The sequence below is a fragment of the Gorilla gorilla genome, chromosome 20, assembly GCF_029281585.2.
Source record: "Gorilla gorilla gorilla isolate KB3781 chromosome 20, NHGRI_mGorGor1-v2.1_pri, whole genome shotgun sequence".
Lineage (NCBI taxonomy): Eukaryota > Metazoa > Chordata > Mammalia > Primates > Hominidae > Gorilla > Gorilla gorilla.
The window spans coordinates 55,724,258-55,751,901 of record NC_073244.2 but is presented as its reverse complement, the minus strand read 5'-3'; the positions used below and the strand labels follow the sequence as shown (position 1 = coordinate 55,751,901).

Below are 27,644 nucleotides of genomic sequence, written 5' to 3'. Positions count from 1 at the left end.
AAGCAATGCTAATCAATGGCATCAGTGACACTCACAAGCTAGGAGAGCTCCACAACACTTCACAAGAAACCATTCCTTAACATTATCTGCAAGGAAACATTGACTGGAAGGCTCTCATCTGGATATATCTATCTTTGGATATTTCTATCAGATACTTTTCTTCATGGCCCTACGGGAACATTTTATTTGGTTTAAAGGGTCAATACCCTGAGAATAGGAAAAATTATAATGTTTGGGAGACTATGCCATTCAAAAATCATCTCTGGCATCAGTCATCCAATACTCCCATTCTCTCCGAAAGATAGAACCCCCAAGTTCTAGTTGGATGCATGTCCACATTCCCCAGTAAATATATGAATGATACTGGGAGACAAATTTCTGATTCTTGAAGAATGAAGATGCAACATAGAATGAGGGTAAGGCTAGAAAAAAAACACTATGATATTAATTTAAGAACTAGAGATAAAAGCAGGAACTCATCATTACTTCTTTCTACCTTTGTACTTCTCTTCCTATCTATATAACTCTTTCCCCTCCTTCATCCCCTTAGAGGGAAAAAAAAAAGGCACATCTATTACAGCTATTACCCAGATCTTGATGTTTAACTACCATCCCCCAATCAGAAGAATCTGAGTTCTCAAAGAAACAGCAAATTCCATGGATGGTGCAGGAAGGGTACAAGATGAGCTTGGAACACTGTATTGTGTCAGAGTAAAGATGTGCTCAAATTTATTTAAAAATACATGATGGGCAAACAGGACAGAAGGGAAACTTCCTTAGAGTAGAACAACAATCTAACAAGTGTTGGAGGAATGATGAAAGTTGAATATATCACACTTTCGCACCATCAGAGCAATTACTGATTTAGGCCAGACTTAGAGAATGCTTAAACTAGTGGAGGAAAATTTACTGAAAAACAAGCTATTTAGAGTCAGAAAGTGTCTCCCCAGAAGTTGCCTTTGTAATTATTAATTACAAAGAAAAAAATAGTAATTTCGCAGTGGAAAAACCCAGCACCGCCCTCCCCAATCAAGTGTTCCAAGTTAACGTCACCTATAAAGGTACAAACATACCTCGTTTCCTCACGTGCTGCACACCACTTAACAGAGTCCTCATGGAAAAAAAATGTGTAATTTAAATCCAATTGTAAGGAAACCTCAGGCAAATCCAAATTAAGAGACATTCTACAAAATAATCTCAAAAATATCAAGGTCATTAAAAGCAAAGAGGTAGCAACTCAGATTAAAGGAGTCTAAATGCAATGTGTAATATTTGGACTCGAGCAGAAAAACAATAAATATATTATTGGGATAATTTTAAGATTTAAATAAGGTCTGTAGGTTACATAGTGTTATGTATCAATAATAAATTTTCTTTCTGGGTGCAGTGGCTCATGCCTGTAATCCTAGCATTTTGGAAGGCTGAGGTGGAACGATCACTTAAGCCCACGAGTTCGATACCAGCTTAGACAACATTAGCGAGAGCCCATCTCTACAAAAATCTTAAAAATTAGGTGGGCATGGTGGTCCACGCCTGCAGTCCCAGCTACTTGAAAGGCTGAGTGGGGAGGATTGCTTGAGCCCAGGAGTTCAAGGCTGCGGTGAGCTATAATCACCACCCTGCACTCAGCCTGGGCAACAGAATGAGACCCTGTCTCTAAATAAATAAATCACTGGAATGTTGTATTGTAACTAAGTAGATATCCTTGTTCTTAGGAAAGCACACTTTAGTGTAGGGAGAAGGATGTCTGTAACATATTCATATGGCAAAACTTTATATATAAATGCGTTTAATATGTATATCGGTATATACACGCTCATACTTATTGAGAGAATAATTCAAACATCTTAACAACTGGTGAATCTGGGTAAAGAGTATATGGGAGCTTTTATATAATTTCTATAATTTTTCTGAAAGTTTCAAATTATTTCAAAATAAGTTTAAAGAAATATAAAAATATACATAAAGTAAAATCCCATTATTTAGAGAGAACTATAAGTAAATACCCATTCATCTATGCGTTTTTACAAAATAGGATCACATAAAAATCTCACATTTTGTTTTTCAAGTTAATATATTCTGAACATCTTCCAATATCCACAGCTAAAAATTTACCTTTTCCCATTTGATGTCTGCATAGTGTGCCACTGGATTGGTAAAGCACAAAATACTTTGGCAATCCAACTATTCTATGTTTGCTACTAAAACAATGATGCACCGACTATCCTCTTTTCTCTTTCTCTTGCTCTCTCTCTCTTTCTTCTTTATTTATTTGAGACGGAGTCTCGCTCTGTCACCAGGCTGGAGTGCAGTGGCGCAATCTTGGCTCACTGCAAACTCCACCTCCTGGGTTCAAGCGATTCTCCTGCCTCAGCCTCCCGAGTAGCTAGGACTACAGGCACGTGCCACCACGCCTGGCCAATTTTTTGTATTTTTAGTAGAGATGGGGTTTCACCATATTAGCCAGGATGTTCTCAATCTTCTGACCTTGTGATCCGCCCACCTTGGCCTCCCAAAGTGCTGGGATTACAGGCGTGAGCCACCGTGCCCAGCCATACTACTATCCTTTAATACACCTCTACGGCAGATATAAATTTACTTCTGAAGATCAAAGATTCATCTCTGGGGATATATTCCTTAATTTTACACCTATATACCATATAAAAGAATCATATTATGAGTCCTTAGCTACAGAAAATTTTTAGTCAGTAATTTTATTCATTTTTCATAGCTTTACAGCTTTTATGAAAATAATGATCACTGTAAGTATAAAATGAAAATTAAAGAAAAGGGATAATAACCCAAAACTCGCCCTGGCCCAAAAACCAGTTAGCATATGGCAAATATCCTTCCACACATTATCTTCAGGCATATATTCACAATGAAAGGTGATCATTTATATTAACTAGATCTTACCAAGAGAGCCACAAGCCCTATTTCTCCCCTACATACGAGTTCTATTCCTGTTCATGGTTCTGTGTTATCATCTTGATGGATTTGTTAGAAAGATTCCAAGTGTGAACAAACCCCCTTCCACTCTTAGTAGTTTTACAGGGTTTACCACCAGCATGGACTCGCCAAAAACTTGAAGATGTGCATTCAGACAAAAGTTGGTAACACATTTCTCATTTCTAAAGCTTTTTACCAGTATGGACTTTCTGATGATATGTAAGACGTGAACGGTGACGGAAGTCCTTATCACATATGTCACATTTGTATGGTTTTTCTCCAGTGTGGACTCTCTGATGGGCTTCAAGACGTGCACTCTGACTGAAGCCTTTACCACACTCTTCACATTTGAAGAGTTTTTCCCTGGTGTGAACACCCAGGTGGACTCGAAGATTTGAGGGGAGACTGAAGGCCTTACCACACTCCTCACATATATGGGGTTTCTCTCCCGTGTGGACCCTCTGATGATGGCGAAGATTCAAGCTCCTACCAAAGCCTTTCCCACACTCTTCACATTTGTAAGGTTTTTCTCCAGTGTGGCCTCTCTGATGGTATATAAATTGCGAACTGTATCTAAAGCCCTTTCCACACACATCACATTTGTATGGCTTTTCCCCCGTGTGGACTCTCTGATGGGATTGAAGACCAGAGGACTGACTGAAGCCTTTACCACAGACACCACATTTGTATGGCTTCTCTCCAGTATGGACTCTCTGATGTACCCGAAAATCTATGGCCTGACTGAAGCTCTTATCACACTGCTCACATTTATAGGGTTTTTCTCCTGAGTGAACTCTTTGATGTGCATGAAGATTTGATCTCCAACTGAAGCCCTTCCCGCATTCCTCACATTTATATGGTTTTTCTCCAGTGTGAATTACTTGGTGTAGTTTAAGATTTGAACTATAACTGAAGTCCTTACCACACACATCACATCTATATGGTTTCTCTCCAGTGTGGACTCGCTGATGGGTTTGAAGCTTTGAGGACTGACTGAAGCCCTTCCCACATGTTTCACATTTGAATCGTTTCTCCCCAGTGTGGACATTCTGATGGACTTGAAGATTTGAAGCCTGACTGAAGCCCTTACCACACTCCTTACATTTATAGGGTTTCTCTCCCGTGTGAACTCTGAAATGAATATGCAGATCTGTATTACGGGTAAAGCCTTTCCCACACGCCTCACACTTGTATGGCTTCTCTCCTGTGTGGACTCTCCGATGGCATATTAATGGTGAATTGTGGCTGAAGCCCTTACCACACACATCACATTTGTAGGGTTTCTCTCCAGTGTGGACTCTCTGATGGATGTGAAAATGTGCAGCCTGAGTGAAGCCCTTACCACATTCCTCACATTTATAGGGTTTCTCACCCCTGTGGACCCTCTGGTGAACACGGAGATTAACACTCCAACCGAAGCCCTTACCACACTCTTCGCATTTGTATGGTTTTTCTTCAGTGTGGACTCTCTGATGGCACTGAAAATTTGAACTTTGACTAAAGCATTTACCACATTCCTCGCATTTATAGGGTTTCTCTCCAGTATGAGTTCTGTAATGAATGATAAGACCCGTGCTGCTACTGAATCCCTTGCCGCAACTGTCGCATCTGTAAGACTTCTCTCCTGTATGATTAGATTGATAAGTATGAAAAGAGCTCTTATTGAAGCAATCACCAGATTCATGACATCTATTGAGTTTCTCTCCTGGGTGAATTCTCTGATGAGTTTGCAGATGTGAGCTTTGACTGAAGCATTTTTCTCCTGTGTGAACATTCTGATGAAGGGGAAGCCTTGGGCTATAACTGAAGCCCCTTCCACACTCACCACATGGATGGGGTTTCTCTCCTAAGGGTAATTTCTGATTGGAGCCATCACTAATGATTTTGCCATATTCATTACCTTTGCAGGGTTTTGGTTCTGTGTCAGTTTTAATATGCTCATGAAATGGTAATTTCTTCATGAAGTCTTCATGTATATGCAGGTTATTTTTCACATCAATTTGCTTACCTCTACTCTGAATCTGTGACTCACTCAGATATGTATTCCCGCAAGAATGCTGGGTTCTCCAAAATTGAAACTCTTGATTTTCAATATAAATAGAGCTATCTCCTTTAGGGTTCATTATATTGTTCTCATTTTCAGAAACCTGAATAGAGTCACCTTGTAATAACTGGGAACTCTTCCCCTGAAGACACCTGGTTAATTCACTTGCAACCTGTTTCCAGATTTGCCAGCAGGACAGCTCTTGATTTGAAAGGTATTTTAATGCAAATTTTTGGAGTGTTTCCATCTTATTTTGATGCTTGCTGCCTATTAAAAAAGAAAAAAGGCAATATTTAGAGATGAGGGCAGTAAATGCTTTCTTCAGAAATATCAGAATTTCACACTTAGGCCATGGGAGAAAGCCTTGATAAACCAGGGGAAAGGTGACCTTGTCCTTACAGCATCATGTATTCTTTTGACATGTTTTTCATACAGGTGTAAACAAAGAGTGGGGTCAACAGGCTCCCATTCACTAAGTATAAACATGATCCATGTAGAACCGTAAGTCTAACAGTTTAATATGAGAGCTAAAAGCTAAAATCAGGTAGCTGCAGGGCAACAAAAAGACAATCCATATTCCAACCTACAATAACATCAATGAACAGCCTACTCACCTCTTCCTCAGTAGGCTTATGACAAGCAGGATTCTAATAACTAGTTAGGTTAGAAAAGTTCAGACTGTAGGCATGAAATACTATTTTAGATCCTGATAGAAATTATTCTCCAACAGATTTGGGAAAGCAGTTGGAATAATATGATTGTTCTAAAACCTGGTAGAAATCCAGGTCTCTGGACAAGTGGAAAAGGGAAAGCTAATCTTCTATAACTAGGAGAGAACTTCGGAGAGGAAATAGAGCATAGTGCAAACTCTCAAAGCCAACACAGAAGACGAAGAGAGGGAGAGGTATGTTCAGCTTGGAAACTTCCTCCCAGAAAGCAGGGAGCCTTGCTTGTTCTCTCGCTCCCTTCAGGTCTCTGCTCACATGTTACATGTTACTTTATCCGTGATGCCTTCCATAACACACGATGTAAAAATAAATCAACGGTACCACCATACACCATTTTTTTTTTTTTAAACAGCGTCTCGCTCTGTCGCCCAGGCTGGAGTGCAGTGGTGTGATTTCAGCTCACTGCAACCTCCACCTCCTGGGTTCAAGAGATTCTCCTCCTCAGCCTCCCAGGTAGCGGGGATTACTGGCGCATGCCACTACACTCAGCCAATTTTTGTATTTTTAGTAGAGGTGGGGTTTTGCCATGTTGGCCAGGCTGGTCTCGAACTCCTGACCTCAAGTAATCTGCCCACCTCGGCCTCCCAAAGTGCTGGGATTACAGGCTGAACCACCACGCCCGGCCTGCCATACACCTTCGACTTTTTCCAGTTCGATTACCCTGCTTGACTTTTCCCCACAGTACTTATTATTTGATTTACTATATACTTTCCTTTTTTTTTTCCTTTGTCTCTTTAGACCCAGTAGAATGAGTAGAATGTAACGGTCATGAAAAAAACACGCATTTTGTTTTCTTCATTGCTTTATCCCCACTGTAACAAGGGTTTTCAAATTGTTGCAATGCATTAGTGCACCATGAAACCAAGTATGTAACTTGTGACAAAAAAACAAAAAACAGAATAAGACATGCTTAGTGTATTAAAAGCAATAAGAGTACCACTATAGGAAATACTTGTTTTAGTTTGTAAATATACACATAAACATATTTATGCTTAGTCAAGATGTAAAATTATACTTATGTTGAGGGTCATGGTTAGAAACGTATGAAAGACCTTGGCTTAAAATGTTTAGGGGGTGGTTTACCAAGTCCTAATCAAATAATTTGCCTAAATGAAATGTTACATTCTAATAATACAAACTGAAAAAAAAAATAGCAACAGGTGTCTACACATTTCTGGATATGGCAGGCTGAGTAGTGACACCCTACCCCCAAGAGATGTCCACAGCCTGAACCCTCAAACCTGTAAATAGTTAATGTACATGGCAAAAAGGAATTTACAGGCCAGGCACAGTGGCTCACACCTGTAATCCCAGCACTTTGTGAGGCCGAGGCAGGTGGATCACTTGAGGTCAGGAGTTCGAGACCAGCCTGGCCAACAACATGGTGAAACCCCGTCTCTGCTAAAAAACTAAAAAAACAATTAGCCTGGCGTGGTGGCGGGTACCTGTAAGCTACTAGGGAAGCTGAGATATGAGAATCACTTGATCCCAGAAGGCGGAGGTTGCAGTGAGCCAAGATTGCACCACTGCACTTCAGCCTGGACGATGGAGCATGACTCCGTCTACAAAAAAAAAAAAAAAAAAAAAAAAAACAATTTATAGATATGACTAAATGAAAGCTCTTAAGATAAGGAGATTATCCTAGATTATCCAATGAGCCCAAAGTAATCACAAGTCCTTACAAAAGGGAAGAAAGAGGAAAGCCACCTAGATTTCACCCTATATATCTCTCCCTTTTGCTGCTTCCAACATGTATCTTTTTTGCTATAATAAAACTGTAAGTCCAGCACCTTCCCGAGTTATGTCAGTCATTCTAACAAATTATCACGGGAACTCCCAAATTTGTAGCTACTTGGTCAGAGGTGAGCAAAATTATCTGGGAATCCCTAAACTTAGAGCTGATATAGAGAGCAGTCTTGTGGAAAACTATGCCCTTACTCTGAAAGTCCAGCCTAACTTCAGGTGTTTGGTGTCAGAAGTCACTGCAACATGTAAAGTGCTTCTCACATTGCTGGTGCTAGAAGCTAAGATTAATACATGTGGATGCAAATTACACTGGAAACCCAATTTAGAAATTCTGGAATTTTCTTGGCCTAATCAGGACTCACCTCAACTCCACAGGTATGTAAGCACCTTTGGACTTCTGGAAATGTCCAATTCAAAACTGCTAAAGAACTACTGTAAGTAGGTTATATAACTGTTTTGGTATTAGAGGGAAGGGGGAAGGGGAAATGGGAAAGTGGGAAGTCAGCTGTATGGATAAGGCAGTTTTCACCAATGAGTAAAGCCAACTTGAAATTGATACAGGGAAACTGATGAACTATAATACCTGCCATATTGCCACTGATGATTTTTGATAGTGAAGTTCTACATTCCAACAACTGTGAATAGCTTTTATCTTCTAAGGTTAGTAGGTTTGAATATTTACATGTCCAAAAATGTCTTAGAAATTACTAATTATGTTAGACATTCACTAGAAGACAGTGTTCCCAAATAATTAATCACACTGGTGTGCTCTCAATCTATGAGCTAACTCTGAGTAAAAGGGATGTGATGTCTACTTGTCTCCATTCTCTGTAAGTTTTTTGTTAAGAATTCTTATAAAAACAAACCCTTTGGCTGGGCATGGTGGTTCATGCCTGTAATCCCAGCATTTTGGGAAGCTGAGACAGGTGGACCACGATCTCAGGAGTTCGAGACCAGCCTGGCCAACATGGTGAAACCCCATCTCTACTAAAAATACAAAAATTAGCCGGGCGTGGTGGCAGGTGCCTGTAATCCCAGCTACTCGGGAGGCTAAAGCAGAATTGCTTGAACCCAGGAGGCGAAGGTTGCAGTGAGCCAAGATCACGCCACTGCACTCCAGCCTGGGTGACACAGTGAGACTACATCTTGGGGAGGTGGGGGAGGAGCCAAGGGAAGCCCTTTAATATGTGTTCCTCTGACTTATGAAGAATGTTTTAGAATATTACTTGTACATGGAGCATGGTTGCAAAATCCTGAAACATGCTGAAGGCATCAAAGAAAAACCTTTGAGATAGGGTGGCAGAAAATGCTACAAGATTTGTTAAAAGAAAGACTTTGTTTATTATGCAAAAATGAAAAGTAACAATACCTAGGATAATTCCCGAGGTTGTTTGCATATGAAAATGAGACCCAGTAAAGTGAAGCAAATATCTAACATTCCTAAACAATTCAAACATGGAGCAGCATGTAGACCTAAAAAGGGAGATGAACCAAAGAAGATGAATTACATCTATCAATCAACTACTCAGAGAATTCAGAGCCTAGTCTATCATGTTAATAGATAAGCTTCCTTGTTTTGTTTTTGGGGTGGGGAGAGCATATAAATTTACAACATTTGCAGTGTCTCACACCAGTAATCCCAGCACTTTGGGAGGCCAAAGTGGGTAAGATCAGGAGTTCAATACCAGCCTGGCCAACATGGTGAAACCCCATCTCTACTAAAAATACAAAAATTAGTTGGGCATGGTGGTTGTCACCTGTAATCCCAGCAACTTGGGAGGCTGAGGCAGGAGAATCACTTGAACCCGGGAGGCAGAGGTTGCAGTGAGCCAAGATGGCACCACTGCTTTCCAGCCTAGGTGACAGAGCAAGACTCGGTCTCAAAAAAAAAAAAAAAATTCACATCATCTAGGAATATCTAATTTTTCCTTTTAATTTTGTGTGTGTGTGTGAGACAAGGTCTCACTATGTTGTCCAGGTTGGTCTCAAATTCCTGGGCTCACTTGATGCTCCTGCCTCAGCCTCCCAAGTAGCTGGGACTATAGGTGTATGCTAACATGCCTGGCTAATATATATATATATATATATTTTTTTTTTTTTTTTTTTTTTTTTTTTTTTTGTAGAGACGGTGTCTCACTATGTTGCCCAGGTTGGTCTGGAACTCTTCAGCTCAAGTGATCCTCTCACTTCGGCCTCCCACGTAGCCAGGATTACAGGTATGCACCACCATACCCAGCTTACTTTTAATTTTTAAGTCAGTAGACCTGAGGAATATGCAAATTCAAGAGAAAGCAAAGAAGGAGAGAAAGGAAAGGAAAGGGGATGGAAAATGGAAGGAAGATGGTATTTTAAATTAAAATGGTAAATTTAAACATAGAAGGCCTCTCTAATGATATAACATTTGAGGAATGACTTGAGTGCAGTAAGTAAGGTGCTGGGGAGCCTCTCCACCAAGGCAATGAGGAGAGCTAATTAGAAGCCATGGAACAGAAGGGAACTCGGTATGCTTAACAAATACTCCGAGGGCGGCCAGCATGGCTGAGATGATCTAAGCAAAGGGAAAGGAATGGGAGATCAAAGAGAAACTTGGTGAGATGAGACCAGGTAGGGTCTTGCAGTTCAGTACAAGGACTTTGAGTGAAATGGGAAGGTTGTGAAGGCTTCTGAGCAGAGGAATAACATAATCTAACGTGTTCTTTAAAGAACCATTCTGGGCCGGGTGCGGCAACTCACATCTGTAATCCCAGCACTTTTGGAGGCCGAGGTGGGAAGACTGCTTGAGTCCAGGAGTTTGAGACCAGCCTGGGCAACACAGCAAGACCTCATCTCTACAAAAAATAAAAAATTAGCCAGGTATCGTGATATATACCTGTAGTCCTAGCTACTTAGGAGGCTGAGGTGGGAGGACCACTTGAAATCAGGAGGTTGAGGCTGCAGTGAGGTACAATCATGCTGCTGCACTCCAGCCTGGGTGACAGGGTGAGACCCTGTCTCAAAAAAATAAAGATTAAAAAAAGAACCACTCTGGCTACCATTTAGAAAGCAGATTATAGGAGCACAAGGGAGGAGGTGGGGAGACCAGCATGGAAGCTGTTGTTATAATCCAGGTGAAAGATGACCACACTCAGACCAGGGAGGTCATGGACATGGTAAGATGCAGACTAACCAGTACCTGAAAGAACAGACACAGGGTTCTCACCAGAATACCTACTTCTTTGGGTTTCTGTTTCCATCATCCAAAGCTTTTCTTCTGCTTCCAATTGGGATACCATATCTGGTTGGAAGGGAAGATGCCCTATGAAAATGTAGATTTTTATGTATTTAAGATGAACACACAACTAAAACACATTTTTGTCTGACCCCTATAAGCCTCACAACCTCTAGAGTGATATTTTATTATTTTATTTATTTATTTTGAGACAGAGTCTCGCTCTATCACCCAGGCTGAAGTGCAACGGCACAATCTCGGCTCACTGCAACCTCTGCCTCCAGGGTTCAAGCAATTCTCCTGCCTCAGCCTCCCGAGTAGTTGGGATTACAGGCACCTGCCACCACACCCTGCTAATTTTTGCATTTTTAGTAGAGATGGGGTTTCACCATGTTGCCCAGGATGGTCTTGAACTCCTGACCTCAAGTGATCCACCCACCCTGGCCTCCCATATTGCTGCGATTAAAGGTGTAAGCCACCATGCCCAGCCTCTAGAGTGATTTATTTTAAGATGTTTTTAGATCATGAACTATAATAAGAAATTTAGGTTGTAGCCTAGTTCATAAATATATATATCTCTCTCAAGTTATACTTAGCCAATGTCTGTTTTCATCACATTTGCAATGCTGTATCTCACACCATTCACTGAAAATTGTCAGTTTTTGTTGCAATGTGAGCAGTTCCTGATAAGCAGCTCTGATATTTTCTATCCTTATCTGTTTTATTTCATTGAAAAAAAAGCCAATACAGTGCACTAAGTTAATGCATTGATGGGTTTCATTTGAAAAACAAGGTATTTGAAAGATAAAGCATAGAAGCTAATGTGTCCATTTACGGTTCATTTAAAACAGGGTTTTGCAACTGCAGCACTACTATTTTGGACTGGCCAGTTCTCTGTTGGGGGCACTGTCCTGTGCACTGTAGGAGATTTAGCAGAATTCCTGGATACTACCCACGAAATGCCAATAGCACCCCTCTGTCAGGTGTGACAACCATTTCCAGACATTGCCAAATATCTTCTGGGAGAGAAATCACCCATGGTTGAGAACCAGCAATTTAAAAGGACAGAATTTTGCCTGAGCAGAAAGACCAGAAAAACCTATCCTGTTTTCCCAGGGATTAGAAAACCTTTCATCTTCAAGAGCAAAGAACCATTTTAAAAAGTCCAAACCCTTAAACACCTGAGAGCAAAGAGATTCTCAAGGGAATTAAAGTTCAGGGTCAGAGAGTGCCTCTCCTCACCCACTGCAACCAGGTTCTTGAAGTTCTCCACCATGACATCTCGGTACAGCTTCCTCTGGGTAAGATCCAGCAGTCGCAGTTCCTCCCTGGAGAAGACCACAGCCACATCCTTGAATGTCACAGCCTCCTACAATATCAAACACATGTAACCTCAATCTTACAACCAACCTCCACTAGAAGAAGGGTGGCATCAAGAAGGAAAAGAGCACCACAAAAAAGTTGTTACAGATTCCAAGAGATCTCAGTCAATTTTCAGCTGTTACAGTTTTCCCTGTCTCACTATCTCCTACACTCATCCCCATAAAGCCTGTAGTTTATCACTGTTTTTTTTTTTTTTTTTTTGAGATGGAGTCTCACTCTGTCACCCATGCTGGAGTGCAGTGGCGCAAACTCTGCTCACTGCAACCTCTGCCTCCCAGGTTCAAGAGATTCTCCTGCCTTAGCCTCCCAAGTAGCTGGACTTACAGGCGTCTACTACCATGCCCAGCTAATTTTTGTATTTATTTAGTAGAGACGGGGTTTCACCATGTTGGCCAGGCTGGTCTCAAACTCCTGACCTCCAATGATCTGCCCGCCTTGGCCTCCCAAAGTGCTGTGATTACAGGTGTGAGCCACTGAGCCTGGCCCTATCATTGTTTTTAATGTTTGCAAAGTTCACAGGCCTTCAGCAACCCCCTGGACAGGTATACAGCTCTTCCTGTGCTTTCAAGGCACATGTCACATCCACCTACTACAGGATGCACAGCTGCTTAATTTAAAGCACTGGCTCTGGAGTCTGGCCAGGTTCAAATTTCAAGGTTTTGCCTTTTACTAGTTATAGGACCTTGGGCAAATTCCTTAATCTCTCACTAACTGAATTTCCTCTTCTTTATCATTGTATCTAAATTATAAGGTATATGAGCCTGACACAGAAGGATCACTTCAGCCCAGGAGTTTGAGGCTGCAGTGAGCCATGATTGTGCCACTGCACTTCAGCCTGGGCAACAGAGTGAGAACGTGTCTCAATTTTTAAAAATAAATTTTCAGGCTAGGCACAGTGGCTCACACCTGTAATGCCAGCACTTTGGGAGGCGGAGGCAGGCAAATCACTTGAGGCCGGGAGTTTGACACCAGCCTGGCCAAGATGCTGAAACCCCATCTCTACTAAAAATACAAAAAAATTAGCCAGGCGTGGTGATGTGCATCTGCAATCCCAGCTACTCAGGAGGCTGAGGCAGGAGAATCACTTGAACCTGGGAGGCAGAGGTTGCAGTAAGCCAAGATGGCGCCACTGCACTCCAGCCTGGGTGACAGGTGAGACACTGTCTTAAAATAAATAAATTTTTAGAATTAAAATAAATAGATCATAAAGTGTTTGAAAGGATCAGATGAATGAATATATGTCAAGCACTTAGAAGTGCCTAGCACAACATACGTGCTCAATAAACTCGAACAACGAATATCTTTATCATCTCTTTTGTCCTATTTTGTGACTACATACAACAGGATTCCTTGGAACTGATGATTTATCTCTAACCAATCCAAATAATGTACAATTAATTACAGATTTTTACTTATAACCAATACTGTAAAGATCCTTTTACAGAGCTCATGGCCAAGAAGTAGCAACTACAAAGTCATAGAATATTTTTTACTTTAAAAGTTTTGAGGGGTGGAGCCAAGATGGCTGAATAGGAACAGCTCCGGTCTACAACTCCCAGCGTGAGCAATGCAGAAGACAGGTGATTTCTGCATTTCCATCTGAGGTACCAGGTTCATCTCACTAAGGAGTGCCAGACAGTGGGCGCAGGGCAGAGGGTGCAGCACACTGGGCGCGAGCCGAAGCAGGGCGAGGCATTGCCTCACTTGGGAAGCACAAGGGGTCAGGGTGTTCCCTTTCCTAGTCAAAGAAAGGGGTGACAGACGGCACCTGGAAAATCGGGTCACTCCCACCCTAATACTGCGATTTTCCAATGGACTTAAAAAACGGCACACCAGGAGATTATATCCTGCACCTGGCTTGGAGGGTCCTACACCCACAGAGTCTCACTGATTGCTAGCACAGCAGTCTGAGATCAAACTGCAAGGCAGCAGCGAGGCTGGGGGAGGGGTGCCTGCCATTGCCCAGGCTTGATTAGGTAAACAGAGCAGCCTGGAAGCTCGAACTGGGTGGAGCTCACCACAGCTCAAGGAGGCCTGCCTGCCTCTGTAGGCTCCACCTCTAGGGGCAGGGCACAAACAAAAAGACAGCAGTAACCTCTGCAGACTTAAATGTCCCTGTCTGACAGCTTTGAAAAGAGTAGTGGTTCTCCCAGCATGCAGCTGGAGATCTGAGATCCAGCAGACTGCCTCCTCAAGTGGGTCCTTGACCTCCAAGCAGCCTAACTGGGAGGCACCCCCCACTCAGTAGGGGCAAACTGACACCTCACACAGCCAGGTACTCCTCTGAGACAAAACTTCCAGAGGAACGATCAGGCAGCAGCATTTGCAGATCACCAATATCTGCTGTTCTACAGACACCGCTGTTCTGCAGCCACTGCTGCTGATACCCAGGCAAACAGGGTCTGGAGTGGACCTCTAGCAAACTCCAACAGACCTGCAGCTGAGGATCCTGTCTGTTAGAAGGAACACTAACAAACAGAAACGCCATCCACACCAAAAACCCATCTGTACGTCACCAGCATCAAAGACCAAAACTAGATAAAACCATAAAGATTGGGAAAAAACAGAGCAGAAAAACTGGAAACTCTAAAAAGCGGAGCACCTCTCCTCCTCCAAAGGAACACAGCTCCTCACTAGCAACAGAACAAAGCTGGATGGAGAATGACTTTGACCAGTTGAGAGAAGGCTTCAAACGATCAAACTACTCCGAGCTACAGGAGGAAATTCAAACCAATGGCAAAGAAGTTAAAAACTTTGAAAAAAATTCAGACCAATGTATAACTAGAATAACCAATACAGAGAAGTGCTTAAAGGAGCTGATGGAGCTGAAAGCCAAGGCTCGAGAACTACGTGAAGAATGCAGAAGCCTCAGGAGCCGATGCAATCAACTGGAAGAAAGGGTATCAGTGATGGAAAATGAAATGAAGCGAGAAGGGAAGTTTAGAGAAACCAGAATAAAAAGAAATGAACAAAGCCTCCAAGAAATATGGGACTATGTGAAAAGACCAAATCTACGTCTGATTGGTGTACCTGAAAGTGACGGGGAGAATGGAACCAAGTTGGAAAACACTCTGCAGGATATTATCCAGGAGAACTTCCCCAATCTAGCAAGGCAGGCCAACATTCAGATTCAGGAAATACAGAGAACGCCGCAAAGATACTCCTCGAGAAGAGCAACTCCAAGACACATAATTGTCAGATTCACCAAAGTTGAAATGAAGGAAAAAATGTTAAGGGCAGCCAGGAAGAAAGGTCAGGTTACCCACAAAGGGAAGCCCATCAGACTAAAAGCAGATCTCTCAGCAGAAACTCTACAAGCCAGAAGAGAGTGGGGGCCAATATTCAACATTCTTAAAAAAAAGAATTTTCAACCCAGAATTTCATATCCAGCCAAACTAAGCTTCATAAGTGAAGGAGAAATAAAATACTTTACAGACAAGCAAATGCTGAGAGATTTTGTCACCACCAGGCCTGCCCTAAAAGACCTCTTGAAGGAAGCACTAAACATGGAAAGGAACAACCAGTACCAGCCACTGCAACAACATGCCAAAATGTAAAGACCATCAAGGGTAGGAAGAAACTGCATCAACTAACGAGCAAAATAACCAGCTAACATCATAATGACAGGACAAAATTCACACATAACAATATTAACTTTAAATGCAAATGGACTAAATGTTCCAATTAAAAGGCACAGACTGGCAAACTGGATAAAGAGTCAAGACCCATCAGTGTGCTGTATTCAGGAAACCCATCTCACGTGCAGAGACACACATAGCTCAAAATAAAAGGATGGAGGAAGATCTACCAAGCAAATGGAAAACAAAGGCAGGGGTTGCAATCCTAGTCTCTGATAAAAGAGACTGTAAACCAACAAAGATCAAAAGAGACAAAGAAGGCCATTACATAATGGTAAAGGGATCAATTCAACAAGAAGAACTAACTATCCTAAATATATATGCACCCAATATAGGAACACCCAGATTCATAAAGCAAGTCCTGAGTGACCTACAAACAGACTCAGACTCCCACAAAATAATAATGGGAGACTTTAACACCCCACTGTCAACATCAGGCAGATCAACGAGACAGAAAGTTAACAAGGATACCCAGGAATTGAACTCAGCTCTGCACCAAGTGGACCTAATAGACATCTACAGAACTCTCCACCCCAAATCAACAGAATATACATTTTTTTCAGCACCACACAACACCTATTCCAAAATTGACCACATAGTTGGAAGTAAAGCTCTCCTCAGCAAATGTAAAAGAACAGAAATTATAACAAACTGTCTCTCAGACCACAGTGCAATCGAACTAGAACTCAGGATTAAGAAACTCACTCAAAACTGCTCAACTACAAGGAAACTGAACAACCTGCTCCTGAATGACTACTGGGTACATAACGAAATGAAGGCAGAAATAAAGATGTTCTTTGAAACCAACGAGAACAAAGACACAACATATCAGAATCTCTGGGACACATTCAAAGCGGTGCCTAGAGGGAAATTTATAGCACTAAATGCCCACAATAGAAAGCAGGAAAGATCCAAAATTGACACCCTAACATCACAATTAAAAGAACTAGAAAAGCAAGAGCAAACACATTCAGAAGCTAGCAGAAGGCAAGAAATAACTAAAATCAGAGCAGAACTGAAGGAAATAGAGACACAAAAAACCCTTCAAAAAATTAATGAATCCAGGAGCTGGTTTCTTGAAAGGATCAACAAAATTGATAGACCGCTAGCAAGACTAATAAAGAAGAAAAGAGAGAAGAATCAAATAGACGCAATAAAAAATGATGAATGGGATATCACCACCAATCCCACAGAAATACAAACTACCATCAGAGAATACGATAAACACCTCTACGCAAATAAACTGAAAATCCAGAAGAAATGGATAAATTCCTCGACACATACACCCTCCCAAGACTAAACCAGGAAGAAGTTGAATCTCTGAATAGACCAATAACAGGATCTGAAATTGTGGCAATAATCAATAGCTTACCAACCAAAAAGAGTCCAGGACCAGATGGATTCACAGCAGAATTCTACCAGAGGTACAAGGAGGAGCTGGTACCATTCCTTCTGAAACTATTCCAATCAATAGAAAAAGAGGGAATCCTCCCTAACTCATTTTATGAGGCCAGCATCATCCTGATACCAAAGCCTGGCAGAGACACAACCAAAAAAGAGAATTTTAGACCAATATCCTTGATGAACATTGATGCAAAAATCCTCAATAAAATACTGGCAAACCGAATCCAGCAGCACATCAAAAAGCTTATCCACCATGATCAAGTGGGCTTCATCCCTGGGATGCAAGGCTGGTTCAACACACGCAAATCAATAAATGTAATCCAGCATATAAACAGACCCAAAGACAAAAACCACATGATTATCTCAATAGATGCAGAAAAGGCCTTTGACAAAATTCAACAACTCTTCATGCTAAAAACTCTCAATAAATTAGGTATTGATGGGACATACCTCAAAACAATAAGAGATATCTATGACAAACCCACAGCCAATATCATACTGAATGGGCAAAAACTGGAAGCATTCCCTTTGAAAACTGGCACAAGACAGGGATGCCCTCTCTCACCACTCCTATTCAACACAGTATTGCACGTTCTGGCCAGGGCAATTAGGCAGGAGAAGGAAATAAAGGGTATTCAATTAGGAAAAGAGGAAGTCAAATTGTCCCTGTTTGCAGATGACATGATTGTATATCTAGAAAACCCCACTGTCTCAGCCCAAAATCTCCTTAAGCTGATAAGCAACTTCAGCAAAGTCTCAGGATACAAAATCAATGTACAAAAATCACAAGCATTCTTATACACCAATAACAGATAAACAGAGAGCCTAATCATGAGTGAACTCCCATTCACAATTGCTTCAAAGAGAATAAAATACCTAGGAATCCAACTTACAAGGGATGTGAAGGACCTCTTCAAGGAGAACTACAAACCACTGCTTGATTAAATAAAAGAGGATACAAACAAATGGAAGAACATTCCATGCTCATGGGTAGGAAGAATCAGTATCGTGAAAATGGCCATACTGCCCAAGGTAATTTATAGATTCAATGCCATCCCCATCAAGCTACCAATGACTTTCTTCACAGAATTGGAAAAAACTACTTTAAAGTTCATATGGAACCAAAAAAGAGCCCACATCGCCAAGTCAATCCTAGGCCAAAAGAACAAAGCTGGAGGCATCACGCTACCTGACTTCAAACTACACTACAAGGCTACAGTAACCAAAACAGCACGGTACTGGTACCAAAACAGAGATACAGATCAATGGAACAGAACAGAGCCCTCAGAAATAATGCTGCATATCTACAACCATCTGATCTTTGACAAACCTGACAAAAAAAGCAATGGGGAAAAGGATTCCCTATTTAATAAATGGTGCTGGGAAAACTGGCTAGCCATATGTAGAAAGCTGAAACTGGATCCCTTCCTTGCACCTTATATAAAAATTAATTCAAGATGGATGAAAGACTTACATGTTAGACCTAAAACCATAAAAACCCTAGAAGAAAACCTAGGCATTACCATTCAGGACATAGGCATGGGCAAGGACTTCATGTCTAAAACACCAAAAACAATGGCAACAGAAACCAAAATTGACAAATGGGATCTAATTAAACTAAAGAGCTTCTGCACAGCAAAAGAAACTACCATCAGAGTGAACAGGCAACCTACAAAATGGGAGAAAATTTTCGCAACCTACTCATCTGACAAAGGGCTAATATCCAGAATCTACAATGAACTCAAACAAATTTACAAGAAAAAAACAAACAACCCCATCAAAAAGTGGGCAAAGGACATGAACAGACACTTCTCAAAAGAAGACATTTATGCAGCCAAAAAACACATGAAAAAATGCTCATCATCACTGGCCATCACAGAAATGCAAATCAAAACCACAATGAGATACCATCTCACAACAGTTAGAATGGCAATCATTAAAAAGTCAGGAAAATACGGGGGCAGCCAAGATGGCCGAATAGGAACAGCTCCGGTCTACAGCTCCCAGCGTGAGCAATGCAGAAGACAGGTGATTTCTGCATTTCCATCTGAGGTACCGGGTTCATCTCACTAGGGAGTGCCAGACAGTGGGTGCAGGACAGTGGGTGCAGCGCACCGTGTGCGAGCCCAAGCAGGTTGCAGCATTGCCTCACTCAGGAAGCGCAAGGAGTCAGGGAGTTCCCTTTGCTAGTCAAAGAAAGGGGTGACAGACGGCACCTGGAAAATCGGGTCACTCCCACCCTAATACTGTGCTTTTCCAACGGGCTTAAAAAATGGCACACCAGGAGATTATATCCTGCACCTGGCTTGGAGGGTCCTACACCCACAGAGTCTCACTGATTGCTAGCACAGCAGTCTGAGATCAAACTGCAAGGCAGCAGGAAGGCTGGGGGAGGGGCGCCCGCGATTGCCCAGGTTTGCTTAGGGAAACAAAGCAGCCTGGAAGCTCGAACTGGGTGGAGCCCACCACAGCTCAAGGAGGCCTGCCTGCCTCTGTAGGCTCCACCTCAGGGGGCAGGGCACAGACAAACAAAAAGACAGCAGTAACCTCTGCAGACTTAAATGTCCCTGTCTGACAGCTTTGAAGAGGGCAGTGGTCCTCCCAGCACGCAGCTGGAGATCTGAGAACGGGCAGAGTGCCTCCTCAAGTGGGTCCCTGACCCCTGACCCCCAAGCAGCCTAACTGGGAGGCACCCCCCAGTAGGGGCAGACTGACACCTCACACAGCCGGGTACTCCTCTGAGACAAAACTTCCAGAGGAACGATCAGACAGCAGTATTCGCAGTTCACAAAAATCTGCTGTTCTGCAGCCACTGCTGCTGTTACCCAGGCAAACAGGGTCTGGAGTGGACCTCTAGCAAACTCCAACAGACCTGCAGCTGAGGGTCCTGTCTGTTAGAAGGAACACTAACAAACAGAAAGGACACCCACACCAAAAACCCATCTGTACATCACCATCATCAAAGACCAAAACTAGATAAAACCACAAAGATGGGGAAAAAACACAGCAGAAAAACTGGAAACTCTAAAAAGCAGAGCGCCTCTCCTCCTCCAAAGGAACACAGCTCCTCACTAGCAACAGAACAAAGCTGGATGGAGAATGACTTTGACCAGTTGAGAGAAGAAGGCTTCAGACGATCAAACTACTCCGAGCTACAGGAGGAAATTCAAACCAATGGCAAAGAAGTTAAAAACTTTGAAAAAAATTCAGACCAATGTATAACTAGAATAACCAATACAGAGAAGTGCTTAAAGGAGCTGATGGAGCTGAAAGCCAAGGCTCGAGAACTACGTGAAGAATGCAGAAGCCTCAGGAGCCGATGCAATCAACTGGAAGAAAGGGTATCGGTGATGGAAGATGAAATGAATGAAATGAAGTGAGAAGGGAAGTTTAGAGAAAAAAGAATAAAAAGAAATGAACAAAGCCTCCAAGAAATATGGGACTATGTGAAAAGGCCAAATCTACATCTGATTGGTATACCTGAAAGTGACGGGGAGAATGGAACCAAGTTGGAAAACACTCTACAGGATATTATCCAGGAGAACTTCCCCAATCTAGCAAGGCAGGCCAACATTCAGATTCAGGAAATACAGAGAACGCCGCAAAGATACTCCTCGAGAAGAGCAACTCCAAGACACATAATTGTCAGATTCACCAAAGTTGAAATGAAGGAAAAAATGTTAAGGGCAGCCAGGAAGAAAGGTCAGGTTACCCACAAAGGGAAGCCTTCATCAGACTAACAGATGATCTCTCGGCAGAAACTCTACAAGCCAGAAGAGAGTGGGGGCCAATATTCAATATTCTTAAAGAAAAGAATTTTCAACCCAGAATTTCATATCCAGCCAAACTAAGCTTCATAAGTGAAGGAGAAATAAAATACTTTACAGACAAGCAAATGCTGAGAGATTTTGTCACCACCAGGCCTGCCCTAAAAGACCTCTTGAAGGAAGCACTAAACATGGAAAGGAACAACCAGTACCAGCCACTGCAAAATCATGCCAAACTGTAAAGACCATCAAGGGTAGGAAGAAACTGCATCAACTAACGAGCAAAATAGCCAGCTAACATCATAATGACAGGATCAAATTCACATATAACAATATTAACTTTAAATGCAAATGGACTAAATGTTCCAATTAAAAGGCACAGACTGGCAAACTGGATAAAGAGTCAAGACCCATCAGTGTGCTGTATTCAGGAAACCCATCTCACGTGCAGAGACACACATAGCTCAAAATAAAAGGATGGAGGAAGATCTACCAAGCAAATGGAAAACAAAAAAAGGCAGGGGTTGCAATCCTAGTCTCTGATAAAACAGACTTTAAACCAACAAAGATCAAAAGAGACAAAGGCCATTACATAATGGTAAAGGGATCAATTCAACAAGAAGAGCTAACTATCCTAAATATATATGCACCTAATACAGGAGCACCCAGATTCATAAAGCAAGTCCTGAGTGACCTACAAAGAGACTTAGACTCCCACACAATAATAATGGGAGACTTTAACACCCCACTGTCAACATCAGGCAGATCAACGAGACAGAAAGTTAACAAGGATACCCAGGAATTGAACTCAGCTCTGCACCAAGTGGACCTAATAGACATCTACAGAACTCTCCACCCCAAATCAACAGAATATACATTTTTTTCAGCACCACACAACACCTATTCCAAAATTGACCACATAGTTGGAAGTAAAGCTCTCCTCAGCAAATGTAAAAGAACAGAAATTATAATAAACTGTCTCTCAGACCACAGTGCAATCAAACTAGAACTCAGGATTAAGAAACTCACTCAAAACTGCTCAACTACATGGAAACTGAACAACCTGCTCCTGAATGACTACTGGGTACATAACGAAATGAAGGCAGAAATAAAGATGTTCTTTGAAACCAACGAGAAAAAAGACACAACATACCAGAATCTCTGGGACGCATTCAAAGCAGTGTGTAGAGGGAAATTTATAGCACTAAATGCCCACAATAGAAAGCAGGAAAGATCCAAAATTGACACCCTAACATCACAATTAAAAGAACTAGAAAAGCAAGAGCAAACACATTCAAAAGCTAGCAGAAGGCAAGAAATAACTAAAATCAGAGCAGAACTGAAGGAAATAGAGACACAAAAAACCCTTCAAAAAATTAATGAATCCAGGAGCTGGTTTCTTGAAAGGATCAACAAAATTGATAGACCGCTAGCAAGACTAATAAAGAAGAAAAGAGAGAAGAATCAAATAGACGCAATAAAAAATGATGACTGGGATATCACCACCGATCCCACAGAAATATAAACTACCATCAGAGAATACTACAAACACCTCTACGCAAATAAATTAGAAAATCTAGAAGAAATGGATAAATTCCTCGACACATAACACCCTCCCAAGACTAAACCAGGAAGAAGTTGAATCTCTGAATAGACCAATAACAGGCTCTGAAATTGTGGCAATAATCAATAGCTTACCAACCAAAAAGAGTCCAGGACCAGATGGATTCTACCAGAGGTACAGCCGAATTCTACCAGAGGTACAAGGAGGAGCTGGTACCATTCCTTCTGAAACTATTCCAATCAATAGAAAAAGAGGGAATCCTCCCTAACTCATTTTATGAGGCTAGCATCATCCTGATACCAAAGCCAGGCAGAGACACAACCAAAAAAAAGAATTTTAGACCAATATCCTTGATGAACATCGATGTAAAAATCCTCAATAAAATACTGGCAAACCGAATCCAGCAGCACATCAAAAAGCTTATCCACCATGATCAAGTGGGCTTCATCCCTGGGATGCAAGGCTGGTTCAACATACGCAAATCAATAAATGTAATCCAGCATATAAACAGACCCAAAGACAAAAACCACATGATTATCTCAATAGATGCAGAAAAGGCCTTTGACAAAATTCAACAACTCTTCATGCTAAAAACTCTCAATAAATTAGGTATTGATGGGACATATCTCAAAACAATAAGAGATATCTATGACAAACCCACAGCCAATATCATACTGAATGGGCAAAAACTGGAAGCATTCCCTTTGAAAACTGGCACAAGACAGGGATGCCCTCTCTCACCACTCCTATTCAACATAGTATTGGAAGTTCTGGCCAGGGCAATTAGGCAGGAGAAAGAAATAAAGGGTATTCAATTAGGAAAAGAGGAAGTCAAATTGTCCCTGTTTGCAGATGACATGATTGTATATCTAGAAAACCCCACTGTCTCAGCCCAAAATCTCCTTAAGCTGATAAGCAACTTCAGCAAAGTTTCAGGATACAAAATCAATGTACAAAAATCACAAGCATTCTTATACACCAATAACAGATAAACAGAGAGCCTAATCATGAGTGAACTCCCATTCACAATTGCTTCAAAGAGAATAAAATACCTAGGAATCCAACTTACAAGGGATGTGAAGGACCTCTTCAAGGAGAACTACAAACCACTGCTTGATTAAATAAAAGAGGATACAAACAAATGGAAGAACATTCCATGCTCATAGGTAGGAAGAATCAATATCATGAAAATGGCCATACTGCCCAAGGTAATTTATAGATTCAATGCCATCCCCATCAAGCTACCAAAGACTTTCTTCACAGAATTGGAAAAAACTACTTTAAAGTTCATATGGAACCAAAAAAGAGCCCGCATCTCCAAGTCAATCCTAGGCCAAAAGAACAAAGCTGGAGGCATCACGCTACCTGACTTCAAACTATACTACAAGGCTACAGTAACCAAAACAGCATGGTACTGGTACCAAAACAGAGATATAGATCAATGGAACAGAACAGAGCCCTCAGAAATAACGCCACATATCTACAACTATCTGATCTTTGACAAACCTGAGAAAAACAAGCAATGGGGAAAGGATTCCCTATTTAATAAATGGTGCTGGGAAAACTGGCTAACCATATGTAGAAAGCTGAAACTGGATCCCTTCCTTACACTTTATACAAAAATTAATTCAAGATGGATGAAAGACTTACATGTTAGACCTAAAACCATAAAAACCCTAGAAGAAAACCTAGGCATTACCATTCAGGACATAGGCATGGGCAAGGACTTCATGTCTAAAACACCAAAAGCAATGGCAACAAAAGCCAAAATTGACAAATGGGATCTAATTAAACTAAAGAGCTTCTGCACAGCAAAAGAAACTACCATCAGAGTGAACAGGCAACCTGCAAAATGGGAGAAAATTTTTGCAACCTACTCATCTGACAAAGGGCTAATATCCAGAATCTACAATGAACTCAAACAAATTTACAAGAAAAAAACAAACAACCCCATCAAAAAGTGGGCAAAGGACACAAATAGACACTTCTCAAAAGAAGACATTTATGCAGCCAAAAAACACATGAAAAAATGCTCACCTCACTGGCCATCAGGGAAATGCAAATCAAAACCACAATGAGATACCATCTCACACCAGTTAGAATGGCAACCATTAAAAAGTCAGGAAACAACAGGTGCTGGAGAGGATGTGGAGAAATAGGAACACTTTTACACTGCTGTTGGGACTGTAAACTAGTTCAACCATTGTGGAAGTCAGTGTGGCAATTCCTCAGGGATCTAGAACTAGAAATACCATTTGACCCAGCCATCCCATTACTGGGTATATACCCAAAGGACTATAAATCATGCTGCTATGAAGACACATGCACATGTATGTTCATGTACCTACAAAGGACATGAACTCATCATTTTTTATGGCTACTGGGTATATACCCAATGGATTATAAATCATGCTGCCATAAAGACACATGCACAGGTATGTTTATTGTGGCACTATTCACAATAGCAAAGACTTGGAACCAACCCAAATGTCCAACAACGATAGACTGGATTAAGAAAATGTGGCACATATACACCATGGAATACTATGCAGCCATAAAAAAGGATGAGTTCATGTCCTTTGTAGGGACATGGATGAAATTGGAAATCATCATTCTCAGTACTATCGCAAGGACAAAAAACCAAACACCACATGTTCTCACTCATAGGTGGGAATTGAACAATGAGAACACATGGACACAGGAAGGGGAACATCACACTCTGGAGACTGTTGTGGGGTGGGGGGAGGGGGGAGGGATAGCATTAGGAGATATACCTAATGTTAAATGACGAGTTAATGGGTGCAGCACACCAGCATGGCACATGTATACATATGTAACCAACCTGCACATTGTGCACATGTACCCTAAAACTTAAAGTGTAATAATAATAAAATTTAAAAAAAAAAGAAATGCTGATATCCAGTGAATAGGACTAGAATTCACCACTGTCATCTCCAGTCTGCAGTTTCAAAGGAAGCCACATGGGGCTGGGTGAGAGGGGAGGGCCACAGCTGGATCAATCATTGTATAGATGTGGATACTGTGATCGGTATCTTTATCTGGGCATTTTTTTTCTATTAAAATTTTTTCAAAGTTAAAAAAAAAAAGGAAACAACAGGTGCTGGAGAGGATGTGGAGAAATAGGAACACTTTTACACTGTTGGTGGGACTGTAAACTAGTTCAACCATTGTGGAAGTCAGTGTGGCGATTCCTCAGGGATCTAGAACTAGAAATACCATTTGACCCAGCCATCCCATTACTGGGTATATACCCAAAGGATTATAAATCATGCTGCTATAAAGACACATGCACACGTATGTTAATTGTGGCACTATTCACAATAGCAAAGACTTGGAACCAACCCAAATGTCCAACAACGATAGACTGGATTAAGAAAATGTGGCACATATACACCATGGAATACTATGCAGCCATAAAAAAGGACGAGTTCATATCCTTTGTAGGGACATGGATGAAACTGGAAACCATCATTCTCAGCAAACTATCGCAAGGACAAAAAACCAAACGCTGCATGTTCTCACTCATAGGTGGGAACTGAACAATGAGAACACATGGACACAGGAAGGGGAACCTCACACTCCGGGGACTGTTGTGGGGTGGGGGGAGTGGGGAGGGATAGCATTAGGAGATATACCTAATGCTAAATGACGAGTTAATGGGTGCAGCACACCAACATGGCACATGTATACATATGTAACAAACCTGCACATTGTGCACATGTACCCTAAAACTTAAAGTATAATAATAATAAAATAAATAAATAAATAAATAAAAGAAAATCAACATCCAAAAAAAAAAAGTTTTGAAAGCGTAATGGCAGATTTTCCTCTCCAAAGGTTTTCCCAGTTCACTCTTCATGCAACAGTACAAGCATTCCTGAATCTCTAGACCCTGGCTAAATAGGACTCAGTTCCTTTTTCTAAAAAAGTCATTGACAATATAAGTAAAACCAATATATAAATGGAAAGCTATTTTATTAACATTTTCACATATTTAAATTATTAGTGAAGATTTTTTTCATAAATTTCTTTTCTTTATGACACTCCTATTCATTTCTTTTGCTCATATTCCAGTTGGAATTTTCTCTATATTACTAATCTTAACAGGAATTTAAGCTATTAGACCTTTACCTAATGTTTAAGTATATGCCACCGGTTTGCTGTTGTCTCTTACCATCATACCTGATAGCTTTTGCTGTAGGGAAATTTAAAACACTTACATAAAAACTGTGCTTGAGCATCTACGTTCATGGAATGACTAAGAGACAAAACTAGAGAAGAGACAGTAATTGAGACGGCAACTGGATGAGGGGCATTGTTGGGGTCTATCCTCCAAAAGGTAATATCAGGGCCAGGTGCACTGGTTCACGCCTATAATCCCAGCACTTTGGGAGGCCGAAGTGGGTGGATCATCTGAGGTCAGGAGTTGAAGACCAGCCTGGCCAATGTGGTGAAACCCCATCTCTAATAAAAATACAAAATTAGCCAGGTGTGCTGGTACATGCCTGTAATCCCAGCTATTTGGGAGGCTGAGGCAGGAGAATCGCTTGAACCTGGGAGGCAGAGGTTGCAGTGAGCTAAGAACATGCTGTTGCACTCCGGCCTGGGTGACAAGAATGAAACTCTGTCTCAAAAGAATAAAAAGGTAACATCAGGTACTTCTATCATATGTGCTCATCTCTGTGAATGGAAAACTCTTTTGTTCTGTCTGCCTTTACATGAAAATAGAATGCCAGATATTCCTAATAGTTGGAAGCTTCAGTGTCCAATGAGTCATGAGTCAGCTACCTGGGAAATTTGGGGCAGCTATAAAATGTTCCCATAACCTGTTTCTTCATATTTAAAATGCAAATAAATCATCTCCATCCTCACATCTGAAAAATGCAATGACAGATGGAAAGGGCTGGCAAGATATCTAAGTACTACTAGACCTTATGTACATGTAGTTACTTTGATGAAATAAATTCATACAAGAAATAAATGAGTGATAAAAACATAAACAGGAAAAATATATAGCTCTTCTTCTCTGAGAGCATCTAATAAAATTACACCATGTCATTCTTTAGATGTTCTGTTTACAAAACACCTGAGGGAAGTGACATGAAACTGAGACATAAACCTCTTCAATGCAGAGTTCCTAAAACTTTAAGGACAAATAATATTGAATTCCACCAGAATTTCTTTTGAAGGAA

General features: G+C 41.2%; 1 protein-coding gene and 1 long non-coding RNA gene across 9 annotated transcripts in view; one reads left to right on the top strand and one right to left on the bottom strand.

The window, feature by feature from the left end:
* Positions 1–2,689: 2,689 nt before the first annotated feature.
* ZNF227 (zinc finger protein 227) overlaps positions 2,690–27,644 on the bottom strand; it is a 36,115-nt gene continuing 11,160 nt past the window's right edge. For 3 of the 7 annotated variants that reach the window (XM_063701426.1, XM_055369666.2, XM_063701425.1), the window contains exons 4-7: positions 11,857–12,044; positions 10,679–10,762; positions 8,837–8,940; positions 2,690–5,260 (exon numbers count right to left, since the gene is read on the bottom strand). In XM_063701426.1, the coding sequence (XP_063557496.1) occupies positions 3,132–5,260; positions 8,837–8,940; positions 10,679–10,762; positions 11,857–12,044 (2,505 nt within the window). In that variant the 3' untranslated portion in view covers positions 2,690–3,131. Of the gene's footprint in view, positions 5,261–8,836; positions 8,941–10,678; positions 10,763–11,856; positions 12,045–27,644 lie in introns of those variants that run through there. The other 4 variants (XM_055369667.2, XM_019016217.3, XM_055369669.2 and 1 more) reach the window with 4 other exon arrangements.
* Positions 5,096–11,862, top strand: LOC129528560 (uncharacterized). Of its 2 annotated transcripts, none has more exons than XR_008673832.2 (3): positions 5,096–5,207; positions 9,591–9,683; positions 11,527–11,862. It is a non-coding gene; the product is annotated as an uncharacterized lncRNA (long non-coding RNA). The 2 variants fall into 2 exon arrangements; XR_010131981.1 differs by lacking the exons at positions 9,591–9,683; positions 11,527–11,862 and adding exons at positions 7,843–7,901; positions 8,029–8,846.